General features: G+C 38.8%; 2 protein-coding genes across 3 annotated transcripts; one reads left to right on the forward strand and one right to left on the reverse strand.

Annotated features, from left to right (window-relative positions):
- Positions 1 to 219: 219 nt before the first annotated feature.
- Positions 220 to 4,786, reverse strand: LOC125227480. Its single transcript, XM_048131806.1, has 4 exons — positions 4,394 to 4,786; positions 3,384 to 3,621; positions 2,199 to 2,432; positions 220 to 1,217 (listed from the first exon to the last, which is right to left on the reverse strand). The coding sequence occupies exons 1-4, from the start codon at positions 4,598 to 4,600 to the stop codon at positions 1,183 to 1,185; spliced, it is 714 nt and encodes a 237-aa protein (XP_047987763.1). The 5' UTR covers positions 4,601 to 4,786; the 3' UTR covers positions 220 to 1,182.
- LOC125227479 (transcription initiation factor IIB) lies at positions 2,968 to 10,232 on the forward strand. 2 transcript variants are annotated; one of them, XM_048131805.1, is made up of 5 exons: positions 2,968 to 3,105; positions 5,513 to 5,623; positions 5,942 to 6,242; positions 6,771 to 7,127; positions 9,564 to 10,232. In XM_048131805.1, exons 1-5 carry the CDS (start codon positions 3,098 to 3,100, stop codon positions 9,723 to 9,725), a joined length of 939 nt encoding a protein of 312 aa, XP_047987762.1. In that variant the 5' UTR covers positions 2,968 to 3,097; the 3' UTR covers positions 9,726 to 10,232. The 2 variants fall into 2 exon arrangements, with proteins under 2 accessions (XP_047987762.1, XP_047987761.1); XM_048131804.1 differs by lacking the exon at positions 2,968 to 3,105 and adding an exon at positions 5,276 to 5,304.
- Positions 10,233 to 16,490: the final 6,258 nt, after the last annotated feature.

Raw genomic sequence — 16,490 nt, forward strand, 5'->3', positions numbered from 1 at the left:
GATTTCTCCGCATTATGACGCATTCAAATAGCTCACACTTATTAAATATTTGATTTTATTTACACGTTTAAGTACTAATACAGTTAAATTACTATTTACACTAGGGTTAGTTTTGATAACTGTTATCAAGTATATTTTTACGTCTGTACCCCTTTCGGTGACCCTCACACGTGGCCAGAACAACAAGATAAAATGTATGACAGCATTGACAGCACTAGGTGATGATATAAGGTTCATTTTCGCGTTAAATTGAAGTAAAAATAGTATTCGTGTATCTATGTGTTCATGTGTTTTTTCTTTAACAATTATGACTGATTATTAAAGTAAAATTAAAATGAAATATTTATTTTTCAAGTAGGTAGGCATATTACAATGCGCATATGAACGTCAGTTAAAGCTACGCCGGCTCTAACCTTACGCCTCACCGCCTCAGCCTCGAGAAGACCCCAACAAAATTTAAGAGCTGGGTTCTTGTCGGTGAAGCAATCTCCAGGCTATGTCTTTCATGGGCTTTGCTTTTTTTCAGCCTGATACAAGTGATACGATACGACATTTCAAACTTGTCAAAATAATATACACCACAAACTAATTATTTATGTGCTACATTTTCATTTACTTTGCCACTAGAGCTACTTGCCAAATGTCTACATGTGTATGTAACTTTTATAAACTGAACACTACTAAAATAAAATGTGTCAAAGTCCAGTAAAAGGTCCTAATTTGTCGCTTACCACAAGGATGAGATTTGTTTGTTTTTTATGCGAATAACTTGTCAAAGCGTCATATGGCAAGTGACAAAGTGGGTCGTTTTGCTTACCACGGAGACAGATGTCACTTACGTATTGCGACAAAGTCCCAAGAAGATATAGCATGATGTATGGCAGCTCTCCTTTTGGTTTTGTCCCACTAAAAGAAACCCGTTTGCTTAGAAAACTCAAAAATTCTGTTTTGAAATTCGCACACATCTACACAGGTAGGTACTTCTTGGTGATCAACGTCTCAAAGTGTGAGGGCCATAAAAAAATGTTTATTCTCTGTTCTTAATCCAGAATACCCAGACCATAAATATACTCTGGCACATCCATTTTGACAGTAGGAAAAAAACGCGTTTTTCTTTATTGTCAAAGTGGGTTTGCCGGAGTATACAAAAATTTGACCTTGACATTAACCATGGCCCCATCTTCATTGCAGGATATTGTGCTCTTGAACTTTTTGCTCTGAAACAAATTATTATCATTTAAACAAAACATTTATATGCTAATTGGTGACATATGTAAATAATTAAATTCAAAACTTGTAACTGGTAATGTTAAGTCACGATTTCATCATTCGCATAAATGTCAGGACATTATTAATATACCATAAATATTCCTCTATAGAACTTAGCGGGGATTCCTCCGATTTTTCATACGAACAGGGCTGGCTCACTCCGCGATTCTATCGCCGCGCTACAAGTACAGTCAACCAACCCTAGGCCACTATAGAACTATGTCATTGTGACGTTATAAATCAGATTGTAAGAAATCTCTTACTGCTTGTCATTATGACATGGTTGTAGAATGGCATAGGCCGCTTACGCAACCAATTGGTTGACTGTACATGCCGGCGGCCGCGAGTTCGCGGCCCATTCAGTGGTGACGACCTTCGCGCGGCGCATTAGAATATGTCGGGTGCTTGCGTGCGGTCCGTTTATTAATTTAGGTAAGAATTCAGAATGGCGGCATTTTGTGAACATCAAAGGAGTGAGCCTTCTGTACTTGTACTATTCATACTATTATATATTCTGTGATACGAATCAGATACAGTTCTTCAGTCGAATTTTCTATTATTATGTTAGTCGAATCTAAAATTAGAAAATAACTTCCTTAGAAGTGTAATGGTGCTTAAGACCATTTTTAAGTTAGCAGTGGTGACTGAACAAAGAAAGTATATTTTACTTTATCTTACGGAACCCTTAAATCGCACTTTGCCGGTTTTTCTTTAACAGCTTATACTTGTATTATATCCAACTGCTGGCTAAACATTTCACCTGTATGTATATATGTATACTTGTATTACCTACTTTTAGCGATACAACCGCCTGTTGCATGCCTCTATTTATAATGATTTGTTTTGTCTCCGCTGTATATCTTCTGCTGAGTTGTGCCAATAAAGAGTATTCTACATATTCTATAACCAACTACCTAAATGTACATTACCCCAACTCTTCCCGTCCTGCGTCTGCGCCGGCGCAAGCCTCTGCAGCAGCTGCCACATGCCTGCCCCCAGGTTCTCCATGCTCGCTGCCACTCGGTTCTGAGCCTCCGCCATCTGCGCCAGACTCTCCGCAATCTTGAACAGACCGTCTGCTTTCAGCCGGTCCACTTCTATGCGGGATTCCTCTATTCTCTCTAGAGTCTCTTTTGCTGAGTTTATTGAGCTGTCTGATGAACCTGAGATATAGAAAAGCTGTATTAGATTTTAAATTAGTGGAGAAAACTAGTCCTTAGCTGATGTATAAGAAAAATTGCCATACCCTACCAGGATGCCATGTGATCCCTTGTACCTGTACCTATGTAAACAACTTTGTATACCATAAAAAAAATAAAAATAAAAATGTTTTATTCTGTATCAACAAATGTTTTACAAAGTATCTGCGCTGGTGCCTCTTTTTAAGTGAGGAAACACTTGTGCTAAGAGAGCACCGCTCTTCCACGGTATACACTGTTTATCTTATAAGTAGGTATGTAAATTTAGATTAATAACACAAAATTATACTACTTAACCTTATACAAATAATAAACAAAAAATTTTGAGTTTGTTACCTATAACTACACATTCTCATAATGAGAATGTGGCATAGATATTAGATAACTTAATTTTTAAGGCATGCATATGTGTGTGTGTGTGTGTGTGTGTGTGTATGTGTGCGTGTGTGTGTGTCTGTGTGTCTGTGTGTGTGTGTGTGTGTGTGTGTGTGTGTGTCTATGTATATTTGTACGTATGTAATGTTTTTCATTTATACTGATTTTGTACTAACTTTTCTATATCGTTGTAGGTTTTTGTTTTCAGCCATTCTGTTAATTTACGCTTACACTCATGTGTAGTGCAGGAATAAATGTCAAGGTGTTTGTTTATTGCATTATAAATACCATGGTTTGCAATAAATGCTTATCTTATCTTATTACTTTAGTGCAAATGTGAAGAATCTAATAAAAAAAAACAATAAGTATCTATTGAAGTACTGTGGTAACTTACTGTTTAAAATAAAAACAGACAATTAATCAACATTAGTTCATTAGGTTGTGGGCCCAGCCCGAATTTTAAAATCCAGGACATGGATTATTTACACTAGAAAAATCAATTATGTATTTAATAAAGCTAAACTGTATTTATAAACTTACTACTCCTTCTTCTTTTTAGTTTTCTCTTTGCTTTAATTTTTGAATCTTTCTTCTCTCGGGTTAAGCTTAAAGGGTTGGCCTTCGCCAGGAGTAAGTCTTTGATATTGTACCCGAGGATATTGCATAGCCTGGTTTCCAGTGAAGTGAGTTCTATTTCAGCTCCGGTGGCTGCTGTGGTTTCATTATTTCTCATTGCTCTTACTTTGTTGTTCAGCCGGGCTTTGTAGTCTGTATAGAACTGAAAAAAGTTTATTTACCATATGGCCCCTGTACACACATGGCCAACGGTTCCACCAACCCCCTTGGCCAAGCGTGTAGAGGGCTACTTGGCCGTAAGTTGGCAGTTGGCGCTTGCGCTTGCCGGCCAACCGATTGGTGTCGGTTTTTTGTCCACACATCAAAGGATCTTGGCGCCAATGGCCAACTGCGTTTACACGTTGGCGCTTCATTCAGTTGGTCGTCAGCCGTCAGAGAGGACGGTAGTGAAGTATTTACGAAAATAATAAGTTTATCTATGTCAATAATAGTGTAAATTTTAGGAAATAAAATAACCTTGCAAATGTTTAATGTATTTCCTAAAAAAGATAAATGTTCTTATCATAATATTCAAAAAATTGTTAATATTTCAAATAATTTAATTTTACTACGGGGTTATTATTTTTTAATCAAATTTTTCGGTCAACGTCTATGATCTAGAATTTCCTAGACTTTTCCATTCCACGTCCATCTTTCATGAAGAGCCAATGCCAAGTGATTGGTTCGCCAATGTGTAAACAGCGGCTCTTATCTTGGTCAAGGGGTTTCACAAAGGGTTGGTGGAACCGTTGGCCATATGTGTACAGCGGCCAATAGACAATACATAATTTAATTTAAAAATTAAAAAAGTTATTACAAAAGTATTTAAATACAATTTTTAAAAAGTATTATCATACAATAGAAAATATGATAATTGATATGGTTAAGAACGATCAGGTCAATTCAGCAGCAAGTTTTTGTTACAACTTAGGTACCTTAGCCCATTCTCTGCCATTTCTAAATGAAGCACCAACATTTTCAACATTTAAAATGTCCGCGCACTCGGCCCATAATTTTTTAGACAACGCGCGCCCTTCCTTGGATCTCAACCGGCCGAGCGCCAGATTTCTATTCTTCTCTAAAAACTCCAACAACAATTTCATTTGACGCAACGACACAGTTTTTTTCAGAGTTCGCTCCATGTCTAATAAAGGAACTTGTAAAAAACTGCAGCAGGATCGAGACTGTAAAGTTTAGTTTTCGTGATTTATCAATGGGACGAAACTTTATATCACAGAAAGGCAAACGAAAGAATAATTAGTAATATCTATATTAAATCTTAAGACGATTGTGGCCTAAATAATAATTAAAAATAGTTGTAAGCGATAGTTTTAATTGCGTTTTACTTCACGCTGTCATATCGTTGACGTTCGATTCGTTTGGCGTTTCTACTTTTTCGTAGTTTCTGTCGTGGAATACTCAAAGTTCTGCCAAAAGAATTTATATTTCCTTATTTATTTTGTCAATATTAGTTAAGTTTGAATAAAGATTTTTTACCGTTTAATCCTTTCATATATGTCTCGGTTTTCTTTTTATTTTGAATAGTCCTTTTCCTCCTTTAAGTTTCTCGCCTGACAGTGACATCTATCGGTAATGACTGAAACGATTGAATCGGTAATTGCGTTTTGTATTTATTAAATTAAAAGCGTAATCTTGGAACATAATTCTTATTGATATGATCAATAAATAATAAACACATTAATATATAAATACACGAAAACGGAATAAATCACACAATAAAAAATATTGCTTGCTTAAGTTTATTTGTCTATGGATGCACTGTAAGTTTAAAAAATATACACATTGTCTATAGACACCACTTGACAATCATGGCGAGCACGTCAAGGTCTGTTTTTCTCATTTATTTTTATTCCTGTTTCCGTCGTACTAAAGTAATTTGTTTATATATTGCTTGACTGAATATTAATAATGTTGGTTAAGATTCTACGTAAGTTATTTGCGGTGACAGTAGTCTCCTACACGAAGTGACGGTTAAGTTTACCTGATGGCAGGTTTTGTAATTAGTGATGATGAACTTTCCTTTGTGGTTTTAGAATTGAGGCAAATAAGGTGGTTTGCTATGCACACCCCGACGCGCCGCTCATCGAGGATTACCGGGCAGGTGACATGATCTGCTCGGAGTGCGGCCTTGTTGTCGGCGACAGGTAATGTTACTCTGGATATTTGGCAATGTGACGAAATTCACTTAGCTTTCCAAAGCTAAGTTTCTAAAGTTTCGAAATCGTGCAAATAAATTTTTACAAATGTATTCGGAAGCAAATTCCTTTGCTGCGTTTGGTTACAATTGATGCAAATTCAATGATTGCATTGAATAATTTTAGTGATGCTTATTATATTTATGTTTACAAAGTAGGTATGTATATCTTCTTATTGACAGCTAACTGCGAAGTATAACTTTTCGTAGCTAAAAGCTTTCACAGTCAGTCCTCCCTTGTTTATTGACTAAAACCTTTAATTCACAGAGTGATTGACGTGGGTTCAGAATGGCGTACATTCAGCAACGAGAAGTCAGGAGTAGACCCCTCTCGTGTTGGTGGTCCAGAGAACCCACTTCTATCCGGTGGAGACCTTTCAACAATAATTGGTCCCGGCCGCGGCGACGCCTCATTTGACAGTTTTGGTGTATCCAAGTATCAGAACAGACGCAACATTAGCAGTACAGACAGAGCCCTGATCAATGCCTTCAGAGAGATCAACACAATGGCTGACCGCATTAATCTTCCCAAAACTATTGTGGACAGAGCTAACAATTTGTTTAAACAGGTATGTAAACGAAAGAGCTACGTATTATAATGAAATAGAAATCAATGGAATTATGGTTACAAGTTTAACAAACATAGGTAGTGTACTCAATCTTTTATTTATTAGGGCCTCAAATGTGTAAGGCTTAATTTTTGTCCCCAGTGACATGAGCATAACAGATAAGCAATAATGAGTGACTCATCACTAAAAATAACTAATTGCAAAACAGTGCATTTGCTTCCCTTACATTACACTTATAATAATAGCTACAGATCACCCTTCAGCATAACTCTTGTTCTATTAAAAAGTATGTTCTGAGAAATACTTGCTATTAGTAGCTAGTGAGGTCCAGACTGACCGAGCAGACAATCAATGCCATCCATCTTGCTGAGCAATTTGCTCAGGCAAGGCAAACGCGCGTGGCATTACCTTGCGAGGCTGCTCGGTCAGTGTGCACCTGGTTATTCAGATCCTGTTATACAAAAACTCATTAACTGGATGTCTCATGATTATTCAAAGGATTGATCAAACATAATCACATATTTCCAGGTACATGATGGCAAAAACTTAAAAGGCCGAGCAAACGACGCCATTGCATCAGCCTGCTTATACATTGCCTGCCGTCAGGAGGGTGTGCCCCGTACTTTCAAAGAGATCTGTGCCGTCAGCAAAATCAGCAAGAAAGAGATTGGCCGGTGTTTCAAACTTATTCTCAAAGCGCTTGAGACGTCTGTTGACCTTATTACAACAGCGGACTTCATGTCTCGGTTCTGCTCGAATTTGGGGCTTCCAAACTCTGTGCAAAGGGCAGCGACACATATTGCAAGGAAGGCCGGAGAACTGGATATTGTGTCTGGGAGGAGTCCTATCTCAGTCGCTGCTGCTGCTATTTATATGGCTTCTCAGGTGAGTGCTAAAGATAAATGACAAGCAAAAACATATGTAACTCCATATAGACGGATAAGGTTTAAGAAAAAAACGTACCTCAAAGCCATAGAGAAAAAGGTACGAGTATGGTTGCCTAGATGGCGTTACACCTTTGGGGAACGCTTGGCTAGATGGCACTAATATTAATATTTGACATTTTAACACATATCAAGCTAACAATATGGGCCAAATTGTCAAAACGGAGGTTCAAAAGTTTTAAGCTTGTGTAGAGAGATGGCAGTCTATGCACTAGGGATGTTACGAATATTTGCATTTCGCATTCATATTCTTTTAAACATTTGCATTGACATTCGCATTCGCTTTAAACAATGCGAATGTTTTGCGAATGCGAATATGTGCAAGTCGCAGCTTGTTCCTCGCCCGCGCCGGCCGCTCCAATTGCTACTTGTCGACTGTCGACTCGCGCATGCGCAGATAGCTCAAATTCGTACGGCGTGAAGTTGGTACTCGGCGTTTTGACCAATAGTAAGCAGTTTTACCTAGCGGGTTGTTGGTGATTGCTTGGTTTTTATTTTGTTTTTTTATGAAATTCAGCGATATTCGCATTCACATTCGCACATTCGCATTCTGAATATTCGCATTCGCATTCGCGAATGTGACACATGCGACATTCGTGACATCCCTACTAAGCACTGTGATTACACATTTTACTTTGACAGTAACTCTCTATAATACTCGATCCTCTTTGATGATAAGTCAAGTATATGATAAGAAAGTAAATACAGACAGTATTGTTGTTATACTTGATGTTCTATTTGTGTGCTGTTTTATCGACATAAGACAATCCTATATTTATAATTTGAACCAGCACGGGAAGCATGGTCGCGCGATAGACGATAAAATATCAGGCCGTCCCTATCGCACTTACAAATAGTGCGATAGGGACGGCCTGCTATTTTATCGTCTATCGCGCGACCATGCTTCCCGTGCTGGTGTCAACTATATGGTTTTCAGAAGTTTTGTTTGTGAAGCCAAAAATGCTACTTGTTTCATACAAGGTTCTAATTAGATTTTTTGTATATTGGGGACACCTTACCCAGATCAACTTAGTCCCAAACTAAGCAAAGCTTGTAGTTTGGGTGCTAAGCGATGATATATGTACAATTGTACATACTTAAATAGATTAATACATATGTACTTTTATGCATAGAAAACATCCATGACTCAGGAACAAATATCTATGCTCATCACACAAATAAATGCCGTTACTTGCCGGAATTCGAACCCAGGACCGCGGCTTAGCAGGCAGGGTCACTACCGACTTAGTCAGACCAGTCGTCAAATCAGAGTCAGATTTAAACGGAATGTACATAAACGACGAGGTTAAATCATACAATATTAGTAAATAAACCCAAAACCCAGAAGACGTGGTCTCAGCACAAAATGTGAATCAGTTAAAAAATAGACTAGACAAGCATATCACATAGCTACTCGGCTATGATTAATGATTACTGTCATAATGATCACACACACAGGCTATATCAGTTTTTTAAATGCCTGCATTCTTATTAAATTAATAATAAATAAGTCTGTAAATAATACCCAACAGTTCTATATAAAAGTGTGTGTGTGTGTGTGTTATTTGGAAAAACACTTTTAGGTATCTACTTTTTGTTTGGCACTTGGCTGATATATTTACTTTAACTTGTCACACAATCCTTGCTTTATCAATAGGGCGTTAAACTCATTAAGATAGCAAGGAAATTGCCAAAAATGCAAATTGGTTTTAGGGTAATGCCTTTTTGTCTATTAGTATTTGTAGTTAAACTAATTACTTGGTGCTATATGAGTTCATTAATGTATAACAATTACTTGAAAAACACAACATAGTTCTCAGTAAATAGTTGTCCACTTGTCCCATGGTCCCGCGCAGTGCCCGCCTTAGTGCGTTTTCACATTATCCGATCCGATATCGGATGTCGGAAGGATTTCTATGGAAAAAATCCAAGATGGCGCCTGTAATGTATGGGATATCGGTCCGACATCCGATATCGGATCGGATAATGTGAAAACGCACTTAGGCGTAAAATACATATAAGGGACGCACGTGACGCATGTCGTAAGACGCGGAACGGACGCCCGCGCCGTGCCGTCCTAGTGTAATTTAAAAATCGTCTCCTCACGTAGTAAGACGTAAGAAGCACCTCAAGCGGCGTGTCCCCACGCAACACTCATGCTCCCCACTTTGAAACTCCCTCAAATCTCGCGGGGGGCGCCTCACACTTTGAAAACCCCTGTGCTAAGTTAATCAGTGCTAACCCTTTATTGCGTACTTGAACTATAAAATACTTGCAAGTTTATTTTTGCATGAACAATAAAATACGCAACCCACGACTAAAAATACAAAATTCAATTAAATTACATACTTTTCAAACATGTAAATATTTGTTCCAGGCGTCAGAAGACAAGCGTAGCCAGAAAGAGATCGGAGACATCGCTGGCGTGGCAGACGTCACCATCCGGCAGTCCTACAAGCTCATGTATCCATTCGCTGCCAAACTGTTCCCCGACGACTTCAAGTTTGCCACTCCCATCGAGTTCCTGCCACAAATGTAGACTGTATGTGCTCACAATAACGTTTAGATCAGTAATATTGACAATATTTACCCTGCCCATCCGGCAGTCCCACAAGCTTGCTGCAAAACTGTTCCCCGACGACTTCAAGTTTGCCACTCCCATCGAGTTCCTGCCACAAATGTAGACTGTACGTGCTCACAATAACGTTTAGATCAGTAATATTGACAATATTTACCCTGCCCATCCGGCAGTCCCACAAGCTTGCTGCAAAACTGTTCCCTGACGACTTCAAGTTAGCCACTCCCATCGAGTTCCTGCCGCAGATGTAGACTGTATGTGCTCACAGTATTATTGACAATATTTATCACTAACTGTATTTGCGACAGTAGTCAAATCAGTAGCCAAATCTGATGGTAGTCCTACAAACTCATGTACCCATTTGCTGCCAAGCTGTTTCCTAACGACTTCAAGTTTGCCACACTCATCGAGTTCCTGCCACCAAGCGCCGATCCAGCTTCGTGCCCAGGGGGGGGTCACGTGGTAAAGGCCCAGGGGGGGGGGGGGTCACGTGGTCTATTTGTATGACCAGCCTAGGCTCCAGGGGGGGGGGGGTCATGGCCCCATTACCCCCCCTGTCATGCCTGCCACAGATGTGGACTGTATCTGCTCACAAAACGTTTAGATCAGTAATATTGACTATGTTTATCAATTGATTGGTCAGTAATATTGACAATATCTGGCAGTCCTACATGCTTATGTACCCATTCTCTGCGAAACTGTTCCCCGACGACTTCAAGTTTACTACTCTGAGTTTCTGCTGCAGATGTATCGGTCGATGTAAGTACTATTTATTGCAAACACTAGATGGCGACACAAGTCAAGTAGCTAAAACGAATAGAAAATACCTTTATTCATAAATGTACTCGGTTGCCACAGATTATTGTACTCTCACAATAATGACTTAGAATAAAAGTTATCAAGCTTATAAAGTTCGTCTGTCCCTTTCCAACGTATTGGTGTGATAGAAAAGGACAAACGAACTTTATCGCCTTGATAACTTTAGAGTACGTTTATGAATAAGGAGGGTAGACTGTATGTGCTCACAATCACGTTCCCTGACGACTCCAAGTACGCCACTATAAGCGCATCTGGAGATTTTCTGTGAATTGCCCTACTGAAAAGTCGTCTGCTGTTGCTTATAATTTGTGTTCAGTTGTACAATCGAGTTCACAAACATCTTTACAAACCAGCATTCTATACATATATGTATTGACATCGTGTTAGTGATGTGTAAACATATTTTTGGCATGTTGGCTTGTAAAGATGTTTGAACTCGACCGTGCAATCTGATAATTGGAAATTGAACGGGAGAATATATTTTATATGAGTCGCGTCGCGTGGTAATTTAAGCTGTAGGAATTGTCTGTGAGGGTTTACTTTATAACTGCGAAAATCTTCAATGTCACGAACACTTTACAACTCCAATGGTGGCTTCAACTATATGACTGTAGGGTTTGAAGAGTACAGTACCTTAAGGGGAACTTGACTGCATCCTGACATGAAATGTCATTGTCAGATCAATATTAAATTAAATATTTTCTTATTTGTAAAATAAATACAGTCAAATTTTTCTTTAAACTGACGACCTGTATAACACTGGTGGTTATATTAAAGTTATTATGTGAATGTTTACTTCATAAATGACATAAAGGTGCCAATACAATTTCGACAGCAGACTTCAACTTGTAGTTGCTGGCAGCGTTGAGTTTGGAATCACACTTTAAGGGGAACACGAACAGACTATGAACAGGCATTGTCAAATCGTTACTGTTATTAGGAAGGTTGTATATGCAATCGACTCATGCTTGACCAAGTTTTAAGTTTGGAAGCTCAGTTGTCTATGTGCAGACTTTTGAGTTTTCAAACAGACACTCTTTTGACAGGACTCGAGAAGTAAACATGTTGTAGAAAATTAATTTAAATAAATAACGTTTCGATAATTCAAAGTGCCTTCCTAATGTTCCAAGGACCTCCTGTAGGACCCCTACAGTTACCAAATTAAATATTGTCATTATTATGTAAGGAGATCAATATTCTAAAAAATCTTACGCACTTTTGTGACAGCGGTGGCTGCATCGAAGTTATTCGGCGAATTTATACATCATAAATGACAAAGGTTCCCATTCTAACTGGACTGCGGACTTCAACTATATGGCTGTGGTTGCAGTCAGCGTCGAGTTTGGAACGGCACCTTAAGGGGAACAGACTAAGGACATTTTTGGAGCAAAAATAAATTAAATACTGTTATTATTATCTCACTAATCATATAAACTTTTATAAGAGCGGCGGCTGTTATAATAATATGCGGCTAATATTGACTTCATGAAGTAAAGGTACCAATTCAAATTCGACTGCAGACTTCAATTATATGGCTGTAGTTGCAGTCAGCAGCGAGTTTTGGAACGGTACCTTAAGGGGAACATGAATTTGACTGTATCCGAACTGACTGCGCCAGTAACATAAGTTCCATGGACTGCCTTGTTAAAAAAAAACTTGTACTAGTTCGAACTGAACCTAAAATTAGAACACCTTTTGCATAATATTAGCAAAATGTCTTATGCGATAAAATGTAATAAAAAAAGAAGAATATTCGTCATGCAGTGTCGATGTTAAATGTTATGTTTATTTACCCCCTTATTCATAAATGTTCACTAAAGTTATCAAGCCGATAAAGTTTGTTTGTCCCTTTCCCAAACGAACTTTATCGGCTTGATAATTTTAGTGAACGTTTATGAATAAGAGGGTTAGACGTTACCATAAAGTTGACTGACTGATTTTGCTTATCCACACTTCGCCATACATTTTTAAAACTCGTAAGAAATATTAAACAAAAAAGATTAAGTGAATACAATATTTTCCTATTTTTGAATGTAACGTCAAGGAACTACCGATCGTGCGTTCTCTTTCACACGTTTATTTCGGTTCTTGAGTATGAGTGAGACAGAACATATTTGTTTGTATATTATGTTGAATCTACTTATAATTTGCACGGATTACTAGACTGCAACATAAACCAATGTATATATATTGCAGAGTATCTTGAAAATGCCGTACCATATAGTCGCTTACCATAAAGACGACAATTGCTCGTATTGTATACAAATTACCTGTTAGAGCGTCCTTATGTTTAAGAGAAAATGTGGCACCTTTTTCTTGAGAACGGTACAAATGGATTATTCTCAGTAAAGTATGTACGCTAAGTATGAAGAATTTAGAGCATTGACCCCTTCTCTAACGCACTGCGGCCAATGCCATTGAGCGAGCGGGTCAGATATATATTTATTTGCGTGCGATAGAGATAGATCGGGTCAATGTTCGAAATTATTTTGATATGAAAACGTCTCATACGTGGCATATGCTAATTGAGAATAATGCATAAAAACATGTAGTTGCATGATTTCGGGACCTATTTATCTATAAATAAGCCTTAGGACTGGTGTAGAATTATTATAAGCCTCCACATTTGCGCTGAACAATATATATAAGCAAATGATTATAGAGACTGCTAATTTTGCGATATTATATGCTCTGAGGTGAGACCCTTACGGCCTAGCCACGACAATGGTCTAAGGCGGCGAGCGGGGCGGCTGGGCTGCGCGGGAAACGCGCGCGGGCGCTAGCCATGCCACGTACTTTTAGAAGCGGCGGCAGGGCCTAGGAGCGGCCAGAACGTTTTCATATTTAAAAACATGTTTTTTACTGTCGAATGTGACTCTGAAGTGCATAGAATGCTTTAATTAGTCAATTACGTCTTGTACAAGAGAATATGTGTGATGACTAAGTACATGGAATTTATTTTATGGCTAGTTAAATGATACTTAATATAAATAAACACTTAGAAAAAAATTAACAGTAAATACGAATAAATACTATACAAAAATATGTTTGAAATCATTATTACATACTACATACGCGAAAGTACAATTCAATTTTCATTAAATAAAGGTTTCGGGTTCAAGACGCTCATAATAAAAACAAAATGTTTTGTTTCGCGCGGAATCGCTAGCCAGCTAGGCCGGTCGCGCCGCTGTAACGGCCTAGCCACGACAATGGTCTAAGGCGTTTTGCGGCAGCGGCAAGCGGTAAGTCACAAAAACAAAAACGCAGCGCGCGCGAGGCATGCCACGACCTTGCCGCTGTTCGAAATCGCGCGCGGGTTTTTACGGGCCTACCCGCGGGAGCGGCGCGCGGGGCGGCGCGCGACTCAAACAACTGTAGCGCGCCGCGCGGGCACCGCCACGACATTACAGCGGCGCGACCGGCCTAGGCGGCTAGATGGGGCTAGCGATTCCGCGCGAAACAAAATATTTTGTTTTTATTATGAGCGTCTTGAACCCGAAACCTTTATTTAATGAAAATTGAATTTTACTTTCGCGTATGTAGTATGTAATAATGTTTTCAAACATATTTTTGTATAGTGTTTATTCGTATTTACTGTTAATTTTTTTCTAAGTGTTTATTTATATTAAGTATCATTTAACTAGCCATAAAATAAATTCCATGTACTTAGTCATCACACATATTCTCTTGTACAAGACGTAATTGACTAATTAAAGCATTCTATGCACTTTAGAGTCATATTCGACAGTAAAAAACATGTTTTTAAATATGAAAACGTTCTGGCCGCTCCTAGGCCCTGCCGCCGCTTCTAAAAGTACGTGGCATGGCTAGCGCCCGCGCGCGTTTCCCGCGCAGCCCAGCCGCCCCGCTCGCCGCCTTAGACCATTGTCGTGGCTAGGCCGTTAGACCATTGTCGTGGCTAGGCCGTTAGACCATTGTCGTGGCTAGGCCGTAATGTCGTGGCGGTGCGGGCGCGGCGCGCTACAGTTGTTCTCGTCGCGCGCCGCCCCGCGCGCCGCTCCCGCGGGTAGGCCCGTAAAAACCCGCGCGCGATTTCGAACAGCGGCAAGGTCGTGGCATGCCTCGCGCGCGCTGCGTTTTTGTTTTTGTGACTTACCGCTTGCCGCTGCCGCAAGACGCCTTAGACCATTGTCGTGGCTAGGCCGTTACGGCCCAGCCACGACATTGGTCTAAGCGCGACAGCGGCGAGCGGCAGCCATACGTGCGAATGAAAAGTCCCATCGCTGTGTCTCGCTCTAATGTATGGCCGCCGCTCACCGCTGTCGCGCTTAGACCAATGTCGTGGCTGAGCCGTTAAGCGAGATTTCAAGTCTATCCAAAAAGCAGAAAAACTACAGTGAAATTTTAGCAGTCTTTATTATTATATCACACTTTTTTTATTTACCACTGAACTTCGTTTTTGCCTAAATGTGGAGGGACCTGTTCGTTTTTATATTAACTTAGGTTTAAGCATTAGTTTTGGACTTACCAGCCAGCGCCGCGATTTTGTGATTTATATTATTTGTATGAGAGGCGTTTGTTATACAGTTTTATGTAAGATTCTGCGATAGTATGGTAGATATCCTAATAAAGAGGTTTTTTGTTACCGGCATTTTTTTGCAAATTTGAATAAAAGTTTGATGGGTAGGTAATTAAAAGTCTGCTTTACTATGTAAATGTTGTATTAACTTTTAAACCATTATTTGGGAAGAGATTGATAAGGTTTTATTAATACCACGTCGGTGGAAAAAACAGGTCTACAGCCCGCCTGATGGAATGCGGTCACCGTAACCTATGGACGCCTGCAACTCAGGGGGTGTCACAAGATTATTCTAGAAAAATGTCGAAAATATAATAATGATGTGCTTTACTTTTTTCTTTATTATTACACCGTGTTTTATATTATTGACATTTACCCGTGGAACAACAATTTTTATATAACATTGATTTACAAGCGATGTACACAACTGAGTTTGAGTCGACTTTAAGTCATTGGTGATTTTTGAACATATTATTTAAGGTGAAACTTCTCTGTATACTTAGTTAAAACGTACGTTAAAGATGTTAAAATTTAACCTACTTTGCATGGCAGGCTAGACCGATTATGATGAAAATAACGAATTTATTAGTAAAAAAAAAATGTAAAAATTATTTCCTTTCGTAAATGACAAATTAAAAAGACAAGTGCCAACTAAATAAAAGAGACCGTTATATCAAACAAAGTTTGCATTAAGTGACATAATAACATGTAAAAATGTGAAATTTATATTTTTAGTGAATTTTTGGTCAGTTCTGCTATACTCAGAATCATGAGCACTTTCTATTTCAATAGGAGAAAAAAGTGTTCCAGAATTTCCATACATTTTTGTTACTCTCTCCTTTCCTCTTTTGTTAAACAAACAAATAGTAACAAAATAGGAAAAAATCTTATGGGACATTTTTCCTATTAGGTTTGAAAAGAAGGTTCCTTCCGTGATTTTTCTCACTTAATGGTCTCACCGGAAGACCAGCGCTGGAAGTCGCCAGCAATATGCTGAGGTGAGGTCATTTCGTGGCACTTTATTACTATTCTATGTCAGTGTAAAATTGTTTATGATCTGTGTGCTTTCGAATAAAAATATTCTATTTTATTCTATTCTATTCTATTCTATTCTAAAAAGTTAGTGATTCTAAGTAGAAATAATATGTAATTTATCAAAAATATCACTTTTAAAAAAAGTGGACAAAAAAAGACACGCTCAAACAGTAATAGCCCTAAATAAGAGTTTTGAATGATTCACGGTTATTATTTGTGCCGTTTGTATATCCGAGGTCTTATATAGAGAGAGTACGTCGTAGACGTCGCATCGGACCGATAGATGGCGCCACCGTTCGTTGTAAGTCGCTCCGGCGTCACACCGCCGC

The sequence above is a fragment of the Leguminivora glycinivorella genome, chromosome 6 (assembly GCF_023078275.1).
Source record: "Leguminivora glycinivorella isolate SPB_JAAS2020 chromosome 6, LegGlyc_1.1, whole genome shotgun sequence".
In the NCBI taxonomy this organism is placed as follows: Eukaryota; Metazoa; Arthropoda; class Insecta; order Lepidoptera; family Tortricidae; genus Leguminivora; species Leguminivora glycinivorella.

Excerpts from the sequence above, each read along its gene's own strand:
- LOC125227480 (XM_048131806.1), bottom strand. The coding sequence starts at position 4,600 with ATGGAGCGAACTCTGAAAAAAACTGTGTCGTTGCGTCAAATGAAATTG. Across the intron at positions 3,622-4,393 it reads ATGGCAGAGAATGGGCTAAG|TTCTATACAGACTACAAAGC; the intron begins GTACCTAAGTTG and ends AACTTTTTTCAG. Across the intron at positions 1,218-2,198 it reads GCAGGACGGGAAGAGTTGGG|AGCAAAAAGTTCAAGAGCAC; the intron begins GTAATGTACATT and ends AATTTGTTTCAG.
- LOC125227479 (XM_048131804.1), top strand. Across the intron at positions 5,624-5,941 it reads GGCCTTGTTGTCGGCGACAG|AGTGATTGACGTGGGTTCAG; the intron begins GTAATGTTACTC and ends TTTAATTCACAG. Across the intron at positions 7,128-9,563 it reads CTATTTATATGGCTTCTCAG|GCGTCAGAAGACAAGCGTAG; the intron begins GTGAGTGCTAAA and ends TATTTGTTCCAG.